The sequence below is a fragment of the Anarhichas minor genome, unplaced genomic scaffold (assembly GCF_050575085.1).
Source record: "Anarhichas minor isolate MPS153535 unplaced genomic scaffold, ASM5057508v1 ptg000121l, whole genome shotgun sequence".
NCBI lineage: Eukaryota > Metazoa > Chordata > Actinopteri > Perciformes > Anarhichadidae > Anarhichas > Anarhichas minor.
The window spans coordinates 176,780-194,126 of record NW_027466567.1 but is presented as its reverse complement, the minus strand read 5'-3'; the positions used below and the strand labels follow the sequence as shown (position 1 = coordinate 194,126).

General features: G+C 43.0%; 1 protein-coding gene across 1 annotated transcript in view; it reads left to right on the top strand.

The window, feature by feature from the left end:
* Positions 1 to 17,347, top strand: part of LOC142940930 (putative E3 ubiquitin-protein ligase HERC1) — a 69,983-nt gene that overhangs the window by 16,033 nt on the left and 36,603 nt on the right. Inside the window, exons 15-36 of the mRNA XM_076083133.1 lie at positions 665 to 817; positions 1,838 to 1,970; positions 2,601 to 2,792; positions 3,693 to 3,917; positions 4,068 to 4,241; positions 4,336 to 4,450; positions 4,560 to 4,680; positions 5,123 to 5,294; positions 6,995 to 7,325; positions 8,408 to 8,528; positions 9,063 to 9,114; positions 10,592 to 10,863; positions 11,393 to 11,608; positions 12,489 to 12,609; positions 13,532 to 13,769; positions 13,861 to 14,033; positions 14,739 to 14,894; positions 14,999 to 15,105; positions 15,189 to 15,299; positions 15,392 to 15,562; positions 16,554 to 16,793; positions 17,027 to 17,110. Of these exons, the coding sequence (XP_075939248.1) occupies positions 665 to 817; positions 1,838 to 1,970; positions 2,601 to 2,792; positions 3,693 to 3,917; positions 4,068 to 4,241; positions 4,336 to 4,450; positions 4,560 to 4,680; positions 5,123 to 5,294; positions 6,995 to 7,325; positions 8,408 to 8,528; positions 9,063 to 9,114; positions 10,592 to 10,863; positions 11,393 to 11,608; positions 12,489 to 12,609; positions 13,532 to 13,769; positions 13,861 to 14,033; positions 14,739 to 14,894; positions 14,999 to 15,105; positions 15,189 to 15,299; positions 15,392 to 15,562; positions 16,554 to 16,793; positions 17,027 to 17,110 (3,678 nt within the window). The remainder of the gene's footprint in view (positions 1 to 664; positions 818 to 1,837; positions 1,971 to 2,600; positions 2,793 to 3,692; positions 3,918 to 4,067; positions 4,242 to 4,335; positions 4,451 to 4,559; positions 4,681 to 5,122; positions 5,295 to 6,994; positions 7,326 to 8,407; positions 8,529 to 9,062; positions 9,115 to 10,591; positions 10,864 to 11,392; positions 11,609 to 12,488; positions 12,610 to 13,531; positions 13,770 to 13,860; positions 14,034 to 14,738; positions 14,895 to 14,998; positions 15,106 to 15,188; positions 15,300 to 15,391; positions 15,563 to 16,553; positions 16,794 to 17,026; positions 17,111 to 17,347) is intronic.

The window sequence follows — 17,347 nt, the reverse complement described above, 5'->3', positions numbered from 1 at the left end:
TCTCATAGTTGAAGTGTACCTATGATGAAAATGATCTCTCATCTTTTTAAGTGGGAGAACTTGCACAATTGGTGGCTGACTAAATACTTTTTTCTTTGCATGCATATACTGCCAGGAATCTTGTGGAATAAAGTTTTACATTATTTATCTGAATCTGCAAAATAAATTAAGTTTTCAAAGAAATGTAGTGGCGTAAAAAGTATAAAGCAGAATAATATGAATGTGAATACTTTAGTGTAAGTATAAGTACCTCAGGTCAAAAGGTGGTTTGCCGAACATTTTCTGCTTTGAAAACACGTCTTTCGTGTTCAATGTTCAATTCATTCTTTTATTCTTCAAGTAATGTGTCGTATTTGATCAGAATACTGAAAGCAGCAGAACTGAGTACACGTTGTCTGTTTATTTATCACAAGTAAACTGCGTTGCGATATATATTCAACGTTCTCACGTTCCCCTGGTTCTTAATGTAAAATGCCGACCAGATTATCTGCCCAGAGAATCGTTTGTTTACATTCATCCTGATGCAAAATAAAAAAAGGTTTTTCTTGTGTAGCAAATGAACTCTCGTCGTGCAGCCCTGTGTTGCATAATGACAATAAACTATACCCTGACCGTGAGTCCTTGAATGTATCCCTCACATCGTACTTGTGTTGTTGTTGTGCAGGATCAGGCGTTCGGTGAGCTGGAGAAGAACAGCAATAAGCTGCAGCAGGGCACGTCCTCCTCCGACAGCAGCCAGCCGGCTCACCTCCACCAGCTCCTGTGCTCCCTGCAGAAGCAGCTGTTGGCGTACTGCCACATCAACTCAGTCACCGAGGTACGGACACTCGGCTCGTCTTGTTCAAAAACGCCGACTCTCTCTTCCACGGATAGCGGCTTTATTATGTGGAAAATCACGGAGTTATTCAAACCTCTTGGTCCGGTGCCAATCGGATCATGTGTTTTAGGTTTTTTTTCTTAACACTGGTGAGATTATAGCTTCACCATTGAAAGGCAGAAGCCCTCTGATGTCCAAGCTGATGAAGTTATTTACTCTTTAATGCACATCTAATCTCAGAACTCACATGGTCTTCTTCATGAAGCGTAAAAACTAGTGCTGGGCAAGTTAACGCGTTAATTTCGCGTTAACGCATTCATTAATTAACGCCAACAATTATTTTATCGCGCGTTAACGCATTTTTTAAATTTATTATATATATATTTTTTTTCTTTTTTTTAAATTGAAAGACAAGAGACAATATATATACATAACAACAAGAGGATGACAAGAACAGTGGGATAAAAGCCAGCAAACATCCTATAGTCAGTAATGTTAGTGCACCTATATGCTGAAATTCACGGTAAACGCATTTAAACAGCACAGATCGGGAACGAGCGAAGGACTTTGAAAGTTAGCGGAAAGATTAACGTGAGACAACATCCGGTTTCTTCAGACGCACATCCGGTTTTCAGAATAAGATGCTAACAAAGTATGAATTATATTCACATTAAGTATAAAACATGCTACCTGCATCTCGTGAACCAAAGGTTATTGACCTTTTGTTCATATAGCAGTACTTTTAAAATAAAAGTGCGCAATACACTACTTTTGAATTCATTATTGAACTTTTCCATAACAATGCGATTCATCGCAAAAAATCCATGCGATTAAATGTTTTAATCGTTGCCCAGCACTAGTAAAAACACATTATTTTCAGAACTGATGCATGAAAGTAACTCTCTGTATGCTCTGTGATAATGTGACGATGTTCAGCAGCCTTCAAGCCAGATATTTGAATTTAGATTAAATGAATTAAGCGTCTTGAGACATTACGGTCCTCGTGCTTTCTCTCTGCAGAACTGCAGCAGTGTGGCTTTACTCCACAAGCATCTGCAGCTCCTGCTGCCTCACGCCACCGACATCTTCTCCCGCTCTGCTGCTCTGATCAAAGAGAGTTCCTGGAACGGCAGCATACGAGAGAAGCTGCAAGGTGAAGAGGATCGGTTCATCTCTTGTGGCTGAATCTCTCTCTCTCTCTCTCTCTCTCTCTCTGTCTCTCTGTCTCTGTCTCTCTCTCTGTCTCTCTCTGTGTGTGTGTGTGTGTGTCCTCCGCTTGTCCACTTCTGCCTCTTCGTCACAAAACACTTTCATTATTTCTCTTCTTCTCACGCTACTCACTTAAAGACTGTGCAGGTTAAACTGCATAAAACATGTAAATCATTTAGGTTATATGTTTTGATATGAAACATGATCATTTATTCAAAGTAAACAGAAAAGATCTTTGGAATAAAACGTTTTATTACTTTTCAATATCGTGCACAATTGTCTATTTGAGCTTCTGTTAGGTGCTGGTGTCAGTATTACTTCTCATTCACTGAATACTTATTACTCTATTGTTTATATATATTTATAGTCTTCCTCTATTGTTTTCTTCTTGTTCTTCTGTTGTAATCTTTGATCAATAATTTCCTTTGGGATTAATAGATTTCTATCACATCTTTTATTTCTACCGACCCTTTTCTCACCCTTTTAACCAATATTTCTTTGTTTTTTTTTCATTATTTCTTTGTTTTTTTTCATAATTTCCTGTGTTTTTCAACCTCCGTGTCTCCATCTCCAGATGTGATCTACGTGTCGGCGGCAGGCAGCATGCTGTGCCAGATCATCAACTCGTTGCTGCTGCTGCCGGTGTCGGTGGCGAGGCCTCTGCTGAGCCACCTGCTGGACCTGCTGCCTCCTCTGGACCGCCTCAACAGGCTGCTGCCTGCTGCCTCCCCTCTGGAGGACCAGGAGCTGCAGTGGCCCCTGCATGGTGAGCAAGAAGCTAAAGAAACCCTGACCCTGCTTTGTAATCTATATCGTCTTTATATAATGAGTTTTATCATCTGGCAAAGACATGTCTAAGGAATTCAAAGCATGTACTCTATCATCACACGAACAAAGTTCCCCTTGTGGGATGAATAAAGTAACTATCTCTCTATTATCTAATAGCATTCACACCGTATCAACATTGATTAGCTGTTTGGTAATATGAAAAAAAAAAAACAATGAAGCAAACATTCCTGTGAAGTTAAAAAGTGTGTTTCGCCCCTAAAAATGTAAATAAACTAACGTTACTCAGAGTAATAGGTTATTATTTCATGACTAAAAATGTTTTCTATTTTAACAGTGTTGTGTATTATATACACTGGGTCACCAGGTCTGTTTTAGCTGTTCTATCACTAGAGATCAAAAACTAATTTACTGCACATTAATGTGATTCTCTTTGAATGAAAAGTAGGTTGAATATATTTAGTTTGGATTTGGTCGGTCTTTGTTCCGTACGGAATCCCTTTGGGTTATAATGTGGTGACAGATTTAAGGATAACATGGATGCGTGTCAGCCTCGAACCCTCGTCTTGATTGTGACAAAACTTTTAACAGTATTGTGCTTTTCCCTCAAAGCTGGGTGGCAGTTTATTTTGCACTGGCTCTATACAAAGATTTAGCATCTCACTATTTAGCATTTACTCATTTTGTCCTCTAGACGTTTTGAGGCTTGTGAGCCACAAATGTAATATATAACTCTTGTTTTTCTAGTTTTCGATATAATTCACGGCTGTAAGTCTGCACAAATCAAAGGCTGTGTAGAGCTCCCAAGACCTTATTTTCCCTGAAAGTGTAAACTTTCATTCATACTGTCCTACACCACCACACAACCTTCACTGTCCAGGTACGTCTGACTTTGCTGAGCCGGCCTCGGGGATGTCGCTGCCACAGCCGGCGCTCTCCTGGGTGTGGCTCGTGGACCTGGAGAGGACGGTCGCCCTCCTCGTGGGCCGTTGCCTCGGTGGGATGCTGCAGGGGGCTGCTACCTCGCTGGAGGAGCAGGATACCGCCTACTGGCTCAAAACTCCCCTCTTCAGCAACGGCTTGGAAATGGACATCCCACAGCTCGGTAGGGAGGGGCGGGTATGGTGCTGTGACGGCCGGGTTTAACATGTTCATCGCTGGCAGTAACCTTTCAGCTGTTGAGGGCAGTTTGTGTTTCTTCTTTTTGCCCTTGTATACTTGAGACGATGAATGTTTGTCCACTTGTGTCTTTCAGACTCGTGCATCAGCTCATTGCTGGAGGCAGCACTGTCCGATGATGAAGAGCAGAAGCCCTTTGACTCCACACTGTGTCCCGACTTGAGTGTCTTGGTGGATTTGGCGCTGTGTTCCTCTAAAGAACCTGCCAACAGCCTCTGGATCAACATGCAGGACTATGGCATGAGCAAAGGTCCCCTTTTTGACTCAGCATGTAATGAATTATATTGTCTCTGTGCCAGAGGTGTCAGTCTTGACAGTGAACTGTACTGTGTGTTCTGTTACAGACTGGGACAATGCGTCTCTCAGTAACGAGTCCCTGTTGGACACTGTGTCCACGTTTGTGTTGGCAGCCTTATTGAAGCACACAGGGCTGCTGGGCCAAGCCTGTGGAGAGGGCAGGTACCGTAACATCCTATTTATGATGTGTTAAAGGTCTGCACATTGTCCCACAGTGCCAGAATAGATTAAAAATCACATGTCACAAGTATATTTTTGTTTTCCCCGTCAGGTACCAACCATCTAAGAACCTGGCGGAGGTCTATCGCAGTGTCTACAAGGTGCGGAACCGCCTGCTGGCCTGTAAGAACATGGACTTCGTCCAGACCAGATCCTCTTCACGTGAGAGGAGGGTGAGTTTGCATTTAAAGTCTCACAAACTGCTTTTTATAATTAGAAGATTAAACAAGTCTTCTCATACAAATAGTTCTGATAGATACCACTCTATCGCGGACTCCTCTTATAGAATTAGTAGTGTAACGGGCCGTAGTTGATCCGTACGGATAATGTGAACAAATCCGTGTTTAGATCAGCAGGAGGAGAGCTAGTTACGTTAGCAGCACAGCTAACGGCTAACGCAGGGAGGTTCCATTCAATTACGTTATGATGCGTTCAGGCTTTGGAGTTTTCCACAGTTTACAATGCTTCAGAGCGGTTGGAATGATTTTTCGCGACAGTGGTGGAATAGTTAGTGTGGAGCCTTGTAGACTAGTTGCTATAACAAAACAACCACAAAAACATTCTGTATCATTTTCAAATCCACTCATGGATGTTATTTTGTAACATTTCTGTCAGATTTCAGACAATCAGGACTCCCTCGACATGGACCCTCAGGAGAACTCGTTCACGCGCACCATCGACGAGGAGGCGGAGCTAGAGGAGAGAGCCGACCGTGAGAGAGAGGAGGGGCATCAGGAACAGGACGACGAAGAGGATGACCGGGAACACGAAGTAATGACGGCTGGAAGTGAGTACACCTGCATGGAGTTGTACTTTTTATGTGTGCTAGTATTTCATTTAAAACATGTATCTCTCAGTTCATTCAAGGCTCTTTCTTTTATCCCGCCTGCTCGCATTCATTCACATCTCTGCTTTGTGACGGTCGTTATTCAACTGGTGAAAATGCTGAACAATCAGTTTCTGCTGAATTTGCTTGGCAGTGTATCGTGTTGGGCGAAATTCAAGTCTTCCAATCAGGTGTTGTCATGTAGGTGCAGAAGTTTCAGGGGTTTGGATATTTATTTAATGATGTACGTGCAGTTAAATTCTAAATTCAATGCTAATCTCAATTTATTTTGTTATGACAAAGCATCCCAGTGATGTAAACAATACTGTTCTCTTGTGTTGTCACAAAACCAAATGAATGCCTTGATTGATACCTGCTGAAAATGATTTATTATTTTACCAACGTGTGTTCATACCTTTCAGGACTGGAGAAACTGTAAATTTAGATGAGCTGTAAGTTCATAAGTCTCCATCTTCACATGTCACACTGCTGCTCATGACCGTTTAAAGTGGCAATTAGAAGATTTTCATTGAGACAAATGTCTGTTAAGTCACCATCACTGAGTCATATGGCCCATTAATGAAAGTGTTGCAATATTTATATATTTGCAGTGATAAAAACTGGGTGTTTGTGGTGACATTCCCGGAAAAATCTGCTGTATTACAGTTTTTCTTCATTATATACACACACAAAATGGAACTACGCACAAAATTTGGAAGAATTGCCTGTTAGTTTGGAACTGAAATCTGAAGGATTGACACTTAAATTCCTTGCAAAAATAAGTTATAACAGTGCTGTGACCTCTGAGTGAATGTAAGTGAGTGATGCAGTGTGTATGTCTGGGGCTTTTATTGTGAAAGGTGAGAACGGAAAGAGCCGCCGCTGCCGTTCAAAAGAGTTTTCCGTCTTGGTTCAGAGGACGCAGCCTCCGCGATGTTATTGGATTATGAGTAGAGAGAACGAGAACATGTCTTTAGTGCAGAATAACACAGTTAGAAGGACATCAATCATAAAAAAGTCAAAAACAAGTAGACTGTCTTAGCATCCACAAGTGTTACCAATGTTAGAATAAACGGAGGCTCCACTTCCTATATAAATTGAACTATTTACATTTTTGAGGCCTCTCCTGTCCTGCACAGAATTTAATGTTTTTTAGAGCAAACGGTTTATTTGGGTTGAGATTTTAAATAGTCATAAGAATACAATGTTTTTGATTAAATATCAAAAATGTAAGCTTCGTTTTGACTGCTTTTCTGACGGAAGCGTTCGTCTCACATGATGTGTTCAAGGACCGTCGAAAAGGTGAACATCTGACGATAATATTGTGTTTTTACAGCTTCTGGCTTTGATAAACGGTGTTGTTTTGGCGAGTGTTTAAAGAAAACATGCTTTTCATCCCGGCAGTGGTTTTTGGTGGAAATACAGTAGATGTCTGTAAGGTGATGTCTGATTGTAAGATCCTTGTTGTTGTAATTTAGGTCCAAGGTGTGCTCGGAGGTTTTGTGATGCGTTTCGTTTGTATGAGCTTTGGTTCTGATCTTTGCAGCGCGTCACCATTGAGTGTATTGTGCGGCTGCTGCTTGTCCTCTAACCCAGCATCTTGTGTGTGTGTGTGTGTGTGTGTGTGTTTTATTTGTGTATGTGCATCTGGCACCACACAGAAATCTTTCAATGTTTCCTCTCAGCGCGGGAGGTGGCTCGCAGTCGGGACAGAGAGCGGGCCAGCAGCAGCACAGGACTGGGCTCTGGCTCGGCCTCCAGGACCGGAGGAGGAGGAGGAGGAGGAGGAGAGGAGGACACTGTCCTGTCTCAGGGTCTCCCAGAAGGCCAGGACCTGTACACGGCCGCCTGTAACTCTGTGATCCACCGCTGTGCCCTGCTGCTGCTGGGGGTGAGCCCTGTGCTGGGGGAGCTGACCAAGCAGAACCAGGAGGAGGAGGACCAGACCCAGTCCGCCACGGGAACACAGGAGTGTCTGAGCTTCATGACCAGGTCTGAGCACCTAGATTCATTATGAAGGGGGGAGGGGCTGACACATCAGAACTCAAATAGTTGGTTCCCTCTTCAGTGGTGATTTTGTGCTGTTAGAATATCCCTCTACTGTAGAATGAGGCTAATGTAACCGCACAGTATTAAAGGATAGTTCCACATGTTAAAAACAAGCTTATTAGAATTAATTTAACAACGGTGTAATGTTTGTGCGAGACTTTTTAACATTTAAATATTACCGACACTTGAGGCTTTATAAAAGGATTAAAATTACGTCTTTCCAACTGTTTGATGTGCAGTTTAAAATCACACAAGTGAAAAACTAAGACATGAAATAGTTCAGAAGCGAAGACATAGGAATCACTATATAGGGCTGTAGCTAATAGTTTAAAGCTTCATTCATAACGTTGACATTTAGATTATAAATCAACATTTAAATGCTGCGCACTTCTTTTTTTGCACGTCTATTGATTCTGTTTGAACCTACAGTAGTATTTGTACACAGTTGCATATACAGATCAGGCTCCACTGATATTGGTAGTATTAGTATTAGTATAATGTTAGTATTCTAATATTTGTAGAAAAGTCAAAAAGTCAACATTTATTGAAAAAAATATAGAAATTGACAACATGTTTATCCAAACTATAAACAGGAAATAGACGGATCAGTCTGGCAGCAATCAAACAGGACATCAATTATATTTATATAACTACAATAACAAAAGGCTTGTACATTTTTTAGGTTAACATTCAAAGATTAATTCAAAAACTTGAATAGAAGCTTTGAGTGTAAAAAACCAACCCTATTTATAACACAATATAAAATGCAATAATGAATAATTTTTTAGAAGACAGTCGTACAGTAATTGTTAAATATATAAACTGTAATATTAGCATGAATGTAGTAAATGTTTATGCGTAGTACAAATATATTCTGTACATACAGAGACGTAGTAAGCATTAATTATATAAAATGGTGAGCCATCTTTTTTATGTATCATCTTTGGGGTTCAGTGCATGTTTAGTTCAGTCACAGTTGTAACCGTTGCTGCGTCTTTAAGATTAGTTTGTGTTTGTGTCTGAAGGAGCGAGAGTCTGAGCGCTGAGAGCCACTCAGTGCAGAGCAGCCCGAGCTACAGACTCATGAAGTCCAGGAGCGAGTCAGACCTCTCTCAGCCGGAGTCAGACGAGGAGGGGTGCACTCTGGTAGGACACACACACACACACACACACACACTATCACACACACACACACTATCACACACACACACTATCACACACACACTATCACACACACACACACACACACACACACTATCACACACACACACACACTATCACACACACACACTATCATACATACACACACACACTCTATCATACACACACACACACTCTATCATACACACACACACACTCTATCATACATACACACACTCTATCTCACACACACACACACACACACACTATCTCTCACACACACACACACACACACACACACAATCATACACACTCTCTCTGTCTCTCTCTGTGTGTGTGACCTGCAAGACAGCACAGACAAGAAACAAGGGAACGCCCACAGCAGGCCCTGCTTAAAGCCAGAGGCCGTCACACGCGTATACATACATATGCGTATACATACATATGCGTATACATACCCGTCTGTCTCACTGCATTGGTATTTGTGTGATGTAGAGATTTGAAAGCTGCATCACGCTCTGTCTCTGTTTCCTGTTTCAGAGCGGAAGGAGGAACGTTGACCCGGACTTGGCGTTCTCTCACAAAAAGAGAGGTAAAGATGATTTTCAGGAAAAGGTCCGTCTGATGTTGACGAGTGAGGTGATGGCGGGTCGTCAGTCACACGTTGCTCTTGTCTCTCTGTCTTTTGGTTCCTGTGTGGATAGTTTATTTGCTTCTTTTGGGGCAGTTGAGCCCCAAAGACAAGAGGAGCTCCAAGCAAGTACACGATGGCATGTTTCTTCCTCTCGTTAGCTCACTCCTCCATGACTGTGATGCCCCCCCCCCCGCCATTCATCTCTCATGATGAGGTTCTTGTTTTGAGCTTCACTTCAAGACACTGTCGTAGTCTACCTACAGCAAAAAGACAAGAAAGACCATACAGATGTGCCCATTGTTCAAATAACAGTTCATTCTTCTGTTACTTTGGACAACGAAGGCTCGTTCCCAGTGAAGATTGTGATTTGTGAGAGTTCATGGAATTACCAGTCGCAGAAATCATCCGTACTGATATAGAGATGTTTAGTCGTGTGTGTGTATAAGGTTCTTCTCCAGAGTCAGAGTTCTACTACAGTAGAGTTTATAGAAACACACAGGAGTACAATGTACTGCTGTGGACGTATTTTAGACTCCTTAAAGAATCTATTACAGTTTAAGCTTTAAGCTTTATTTAGAATATTTTCACCTCTTTACTTTGATGTCAGAGAACTGAAGCTGTTATCTTTGATCTCTACAAAGACACCAGACTCCATTCACAGAAACAGTGATTTAACCTCTCAGACCACAGGAGTTGTTGCTCTACTGCTGCCTCCATCTGTTAGTGTGTTTGTGTTATTGTGTTATTGTGTGACTTTGGTGATTCTGAACTACCGCTTTAAAACACCAAAGTCACACAATGACAAGTTAGGAGGCAACAGTAAACCAGCAACTCCTGAGTTCTGAGAGGTTAAATGACTGTTTTTATGAATGGAGTCTGGTGTCTTTGAAGAGAACAAAGATAACAGCTTCAGTTCCCCTCAGAAAGGTCTGTCTGACATCAAAGTAAAGAGGAGAAAATATTCTAAATAAAGCTTAAACTGATATAGATTATTTTAGGAGTCTAAAATATGTGTTTCTATAAACTCTACTGTAGTAGAACACTGATGATGGAGAAGAACCTCATACTAACGCACTTCTAAACATCACTACTGTCCTTTTTAAAATGAATCATCAGTACTGATGCTTAAACTTCAGTGCTTTAGAGTATGGAAACACGAGCTCCGGTTGCCATTTCACTTCTCAACTACAGCATTTTTACCCTCAGTGGGTGTTTGAAACTCAGTGCACCCATTATAGATGAATCCATAATGGCTCATAAAGGCTTGTGCCCGCATGACGACTCAGCATTTCTCCATTTGATGAGCTCTTATAGAGTAATAATGCATTACCCTGCATAGCTCCTAAGTGCTTAAAAGCAACATGGCCCATCCATCAAAAGTGTTACGTTGTGCATTTAAACATCTGAAAGGCTCCTCTCTTCCTCCCGTCTTCAGGCTTACCTCAGAGCTCACCGGACTCCCTGGCCGAGTCCTGGTTCCGGGCCAAACTGAGCCGCCAGCGGAGCTACAGCTCGGCACTGTTCTACGAGGAGTCGGACCTGGACCTGAGCCGCTCGCTGGGCATCCACGCTCTCATCGACAACATGGTCAGCTTCATCAGCGGCGATGTGGGCCTCGCTCCGGCCTTCAAGGAGCCGGAGGAAAGTATGTCCACCAGCCCACAGGCGACTATCCTGGCCATGGAACAGCAACAGAGCAGGGCAGAGGTGAGGGGCTCTCTCAGGACCTCTCTGGGTCTCTGTCTCACTCTAAGTGACGTCGCTTTAAAATGTTGCCTACGAAGCAAAGGATGTCTCATTTAGTTAAATTCCTCAACTCCCCTCTCCTCGTGTCTCTTCCTCGCCTCCTCCGCTCACATCTCAGGTGGAAGGCACTGGGATGCAAGGAGAGGAGGCGAGGAAAATTGATGGATGTACAAACTTAATCCCTGTGTGTTCATGGTAATGAATGAATCTACACGTCATCGATGTGTTTTAACAAGAGGAAGAAGAGATATCAGGCTTTGATACACACACAATACTTCTTGGATACAATCAATATTGTTGTTTTTCAGTAAGAAAATGGTAGAATATAACCAGATTTATTCTTTAAAACTACGTAGTGTCAAATGAATGAGGCAGATTTTCTGAAAACAGTAACACATTATTGGTAATAGTGCAGCTAAAAGATCTAGAAAACACATGCGACGCTGTTAGAATATCCACTCGACCACTGGGATTTGTTTTTAATCTCCAGCTGCGGTTGGAGGCGCTCCACCAGATTGTGGTGTTGATCTCCGGCATGGAGGAGAAGGGCAGCCAGCCCGGGGACGCGGATCGATCCGGCGGCGCCTTCCAGTCCTCCTCCCTGCTCACCTCTGTCAGGTTGCAGTTCCTGGCGGGTTGCTTTGGCCTCGGCACCGTGGGCGCCGGAGGCCTGAAGAGGGAGAGCGTGCAGCTGCATCACTACCAGGTACGTGTGAGCCTCATCAACTGCTGATACTGATGAGCATCGATAGTCAAGTGACAGTTCAGTTTAACTCAAACTTGTAATGCTGCAATATTTTTTGCTGCTTTGATACAAATGGAAAGCTTGCACAGAAGATGTCAAATGTAACTTGATTTACTCAGATTTAAGAGTTGTTGGATACACAGAATTTGGTGGTCGTGACTCTGCATGCACAGCGAAGCACCAATCACAATTACTCTCATCAATTTATCAAACAACCAAAGCAGGAAAAAAGAGAAACACTGAAACAAAAAATTTGATTGCAAAAGTGAGAAAATGTTTCTGCTGCAGAAAGGATGATGTTGAAGAAACGGGTACTTTGTTGTCATCTGGTGAAAATTATTTTTATATCACAAAAAAAATAAAAAATTCCCAAAGTCAGTTTTCAGCATATACATAGTTTATATGAAGTGGACGTAGTCATCATGACGTCACCCGTTGGTTTGTGGACTGATGTTTTGAAGACTCGAGTCGGGCGATTTCGCCGTCGCCCCTAAAGCATCCCCTGCTTTATGGTCCGTTTGACTCTAAATGGACCATAATCTACTAAATGAACATCATGCTGTATTGAAGAAGACTTGAAACTAGAGATTGAGACCATAAACTCATGTTTACAATGTTTACTGAGGTAATAAATCAAGAGAGAAGTAGAGTCATTTTCTCATAGACTTCTATACAACCAGAGGAGTCGCCCCCTGGTGGACACTAGAGAGAATGCAGCTTTAACACATGAAGCATCGGCTTCACTCAGCAGAACCGGAGGTTGGCGCCTGGTTGTCAGTAATGTCGTGCAGCCTGAGTAGTGACCATATTAACTGTGTGTTTACATCTTTCTCTTTTGCAGGATGGTGTAAAAGCAACGAAGAGGAGCCTCCAGATGGAAATCCAGACAGCTGTTCATAAGATCTACCAGCAACTGTCTGTCACCCTGGAGAGAGCACTGCAGGCAAACAAGCACCACATAGGTAAGAGAGACGACTGCTGCACGACCTCAGCAGTGGAGCCTCCATCATTTATCAGGATCAAATTATTCAGGTTGTAGAATATACGAATTAAAGACATTGAACATTAACTTTTTTTTGTCGTACCTGCGATCTGCTCTCACTTGTTCATTCAAAGTGCAGGACAACTTTCAAAAGTAGTTAATTGGGCTTGTTTTACATTTACATTACTTCGGGGAAGGTTTTTGACGGGGGCCATGATGGAACACGCCCCCTCAGTTTGGCCTTGATGCCCCGCCCACATTGCCTCAGCCTCTTTCCCGTCAATCAATTTTTTACAGATTCTATTTCAGCATCCTTGAGATTCTGAATACTTATTGAATGCTAAGTGAAACACTGGGCACACAACCAGAGTAGAAGAAGAAGTGTGAGCGTTCTCCTGCTAACAGACTCTGTATGTAAATAATTATGAGGATGAATGTTTAAAAATAAAAAAATAAAACACACCCACAAGTCTTCGATCCACGTCGTTCACAACTGGATTTATAACAGAATATTAACTTTGTCTGCAGGCAACAGACAAAGTAGGAAATAATAACAACAAACACAAACAGACAAAAAATAAACCTTTTAACTACGCAGATAAATTAATCCGCTCAATTCAACAAAACCTTCCACAACTGAAACGTAAATGCCGATTAATTATTCTATGAAATAAAAAGTTTTTATTTCTTTATTTCACTGATAGTTATGTATCCGAGTTAAAATGATCTTTTACTTTTGGGTTAAATTCAGTATTTCTGTCGACCTAAAATCATCGTGCCGTCATTAAATTGACGACACCGACGGCAGAGCGGCTCCTGAAATGATGAATTTCCAGGCTTCGCTTTATTAACAGCCTGTTTGATTATTTTATCTCTTTCTCTCGACCTCTTCTCCGTCCTAGAAGCCCAGCAGCGCCTCCTGCTGGTCACCGTCTTTGCGCTGAGCGTCCGCTACCAGCCGGTGGACGTGTCCCTGGCCATCTCCAGCGGGCTGCTCAGCGTGCTGTCTCAGCTCTGCGGGACGGAGACGATGCTGGGCCAGCCGCTCCAGCTGCTGCAGAAACCCGGAGTGTCTCAGCTCAGCACCGCCCTCAAGGTGGCCTCCACACGCCTGCTGCAGATACTGGCCATCAGCACCGGGTAAGAGCTTTAGAAACCAGAGGAATGAAATCTGCACTTTGTAAAACCCGAAGATTATATCAACAAACTGTTTTGTCCTTTTGATTCGCAGGACGTACGCGGACAAGTTGAGTCCCAAGGTTGTCCAGTCGCTGCTGGATCTGCTCTGCAGTCAGCTGAAGAACCTGCTGTCCCAGGCGGGAGTCAGTCTTCTCTCTTCTGGAAAAGACCAAGAGGACAGCAAACAGGAGGACGGAGCAGACTCTGAAAAGAAAGACTTCAGAGGTGATGAAGGAGTTTTTATAATGCATGGTTAATACATGGTTAATAAATGGTTAATACACGGTTAATACATGGTTAATACACGGATAACACACGGATAACACACGGATAACACACGGATAATACATACTGGTTTTCATCAACAGAAGCTATGATCAAACACTGTTGTTGACAATAGTATTTCCATTAACTAACTCAAATATAAAACTAATTTAACCTTGTTGGCAAGAATGATTTGGACGTAGACGCAACGTATATGTCTCTGGTAGCGACCTGTCAATCACCGTGTAGCCCCGCCCTAAAGCATCCCCTGCTTTATGGTCTGTTTGACGCTAAATGGACCATCATGTACTAAATGAACATCATGCTGTATTGAAGAAGACTTGAAACTAGAGATTGAGACCATAAACTCATGTTTACAATGTTTACTGAGGTAATAAATCAAGAGAGAAGTAGAGTCATTTTCTCATAGACTTCTATACAACCAGAGGAGTCGCCCCCTGGTGGACACTAGAGAGAATGCAGCTTTAACACATGAAGCATTGACTTTACTGGACAGAACCGGAGGTTGCCGCCTGAAAGAATGGTTAAAAACAGATCCCTTTAAGAGCAATAGTTACTGTGCCTCCAGTGAAAGTGTTTGTTTTCCATGAAACATAACCAAAGGTCTGTAATTGTGTCCGTGTTTTTTATTGTCTCGTTCCTCAGCGTTGATCCGTAAGCAGCACACTGCTGAGCTGCACCTCGGAGACTTCCTTGTCTTCCTCAGGAGAGTGGTGTCCTCCAAGGCCATCCAGTCCAAGATGGCCTCCCCTAAATGGACCGAAGTGCTGCTCAACATCGCAGCGCAGAAATGCTGCTTAGGTACAACCAGCCGTTGTGACACACGACACCGTGTAACATGTGCGCCTGCTTCATGTTACAAAGCTGAGATATTCATTAACCCCTCGTGGCTGTTTTGATTCTAGGGGTCCCTCTGGTGGGCAACCTGAGAACTCGGCTCCTGGCTCTTCATGTGCTGGAGGCCGTCCTTCCTGCCTGTGAGGCCAATATGGAGGACGACCAAATGACACAGGTTTGTCGGCTTTCTTTGCTTTTTTTTTTTTGTGCAACTCCTCAATAACAGCCAGTGAGCTGATAAAGTTTGTTCTCCTCTAGGTTGTCGAGCGGCTCTTCGCCCTTTTGTCCGACTGCATGTGGGAAGCTCCCGTTGCTCAAGCCAAACACTCGATCCAGATTAAAGAAAAAGTTCAGGAACTCAAACTGCAGGTGTAGTAATCATCCTCCATCCTCCCCCCCGACTCGTGTTTTGATTATTATGACTATTTGTTCGAGCGGCCGACGGTTTCTTTGATCCCCAGGGCGAGTCAGAGGAGGAGGACGAGAACCTTCCCATCCAGGAAGTGTCCTTTGACCCGGAGAAGGCTCAGTGTTGCATGGTGGAGAACGGCCAGGGTCTGACGCATGGCAGTGGGGGTAAAGGCTACGGCCTGGCCTCTACCGGCATCTCCTCTGGATGCTACCAGTGGAAGGTACAGTTACTGTTTATTACCTTATCTCCTGCTGCTTCCACGCGCTCCTCGGATGCTTTGACATCCTGAATTGTGGAAGTTGTTCCGACTTCGGAAGCTACAAAGAAGATGTTCTGTATTTTACTACTCGGAGCATTTAAACAAGACGTTGATAGCCATTACAACTTCCGTAGTCTGAACCAAGACGGCAAACTTTATTACACCTTTCAACCTTGACAAAGGCAACACAGACCAGATCCACTACTTCTGTTCTTACCTTTCACAATAAAAGCCCTCAAATTCACTCAGAGGTATTCACTGAAAGGAAATATCTTACAGTGTCTTCGGCTGTAACAGTTCAGCTCAGACAGTCAGACGCTGCTCTGGGTCAACAGGATGCTGGTTGTTGGTCTTCTGCTTGTGAATCTGTTTTAACCTTTGAAGTGTTGACAAAATTGCATCGCTGCCAGTATGAATAGTTTTGATACAAAATATTAGCAGACGAGTATTTCCCATTATTGTGTTGTCTATTAGTCCCGCCCCCGGTGTGGAAAGACCAACTTTTCGAACTAATCAAGGTCCCTCTACGTGGACAGCAACTAACTGTTACAACCTTATACCCTCTTAAAATTGATACGCAATACATGAATTAATAACAAAGTTTCTCATCGTCAACACGTTTACTTTCGTTCGCCATCTTTCTCAGTCATGTGACGTCAATCGGCAAGTCGTGTAACAAAGTTTTCAACATCTTTCCTAGTTTTTGTTCCGACTTGAGGGGCGGGGCGTTCATGGGAACTTTCCCAGTCGGGAACTCATTTTTTTTTTAAACATTTCAAAATCTTCATGAAGCCAGCTGAATGTACACACCAGGGCTGAATAATCTGATAGTTAAGGAAGGATAACAGTAGAGGCGGAGCATTAATTGATGGGAAACTGCTTTACACAGAAATATAAACTTATCTAATTTTTTGCCTGTTTTGAACCACGTCCCGTTTTATTTCCTCTGTAGTTTTACATCGTGAAGGAGAACCGAGGCAATGAGGGCACGTGTGTGGGCGTTTCACGATGGCCCGTGCACGACTTCAACCACCGCCCCACGTCGGACATGTGGCTGTACCGGGCGTACAGCGGGAACCTCTATCACAACGGAGAGCAGACGCTGACTCTGAGCAGCTTCACTCAGGGAGACTTCATCACCTGCGTCCTGGACATGGAGGCCAGAACCATCTCCTTCGGCAAGAACGGAGAGGTGAGACACACTGAATATTGATTTGGATATTTAAAAAATAATTTAAAGTATCACAAACTGCGTTGATCATTGCTAGTCCGTCCCTAAATTATGAATGTCTCGTCTGGACATGGACACGCATGCATATTCATTTATTCACACACAATTCAATAGCAAAGACGAAACATAAAAGAGCCACATGTCCTCCTCGGGGTTCTGTGTTCATCTCTAACTGCTGACTTGTGATTCAACAGGAACCAAAGTTGGCCTTCGAGGACGTTGACGCCACAGAGCTCTATCCCTGTGTGATGTTCTACAGCAGTAACCCAGGAGAGAAGGTAACGCACATAAGCATCCACCTACTGCTCCATCTGCAGGAGTTCTTTCATCTGCTCATTTTTACAGTGACTCAGCTGTTACTGGGGGATGAGATTCCATAACTTTAAGCTTTTGTTCTGGTATGATCTCTGAGGGCGGATTCACAGAAGGATTGTTAGGGTTTTGCAGCTGTTAAACCTGCACAAATAATACAAAAAAAACCCTGTGTGATTCTTCTAGCAACAAATAATACTCAC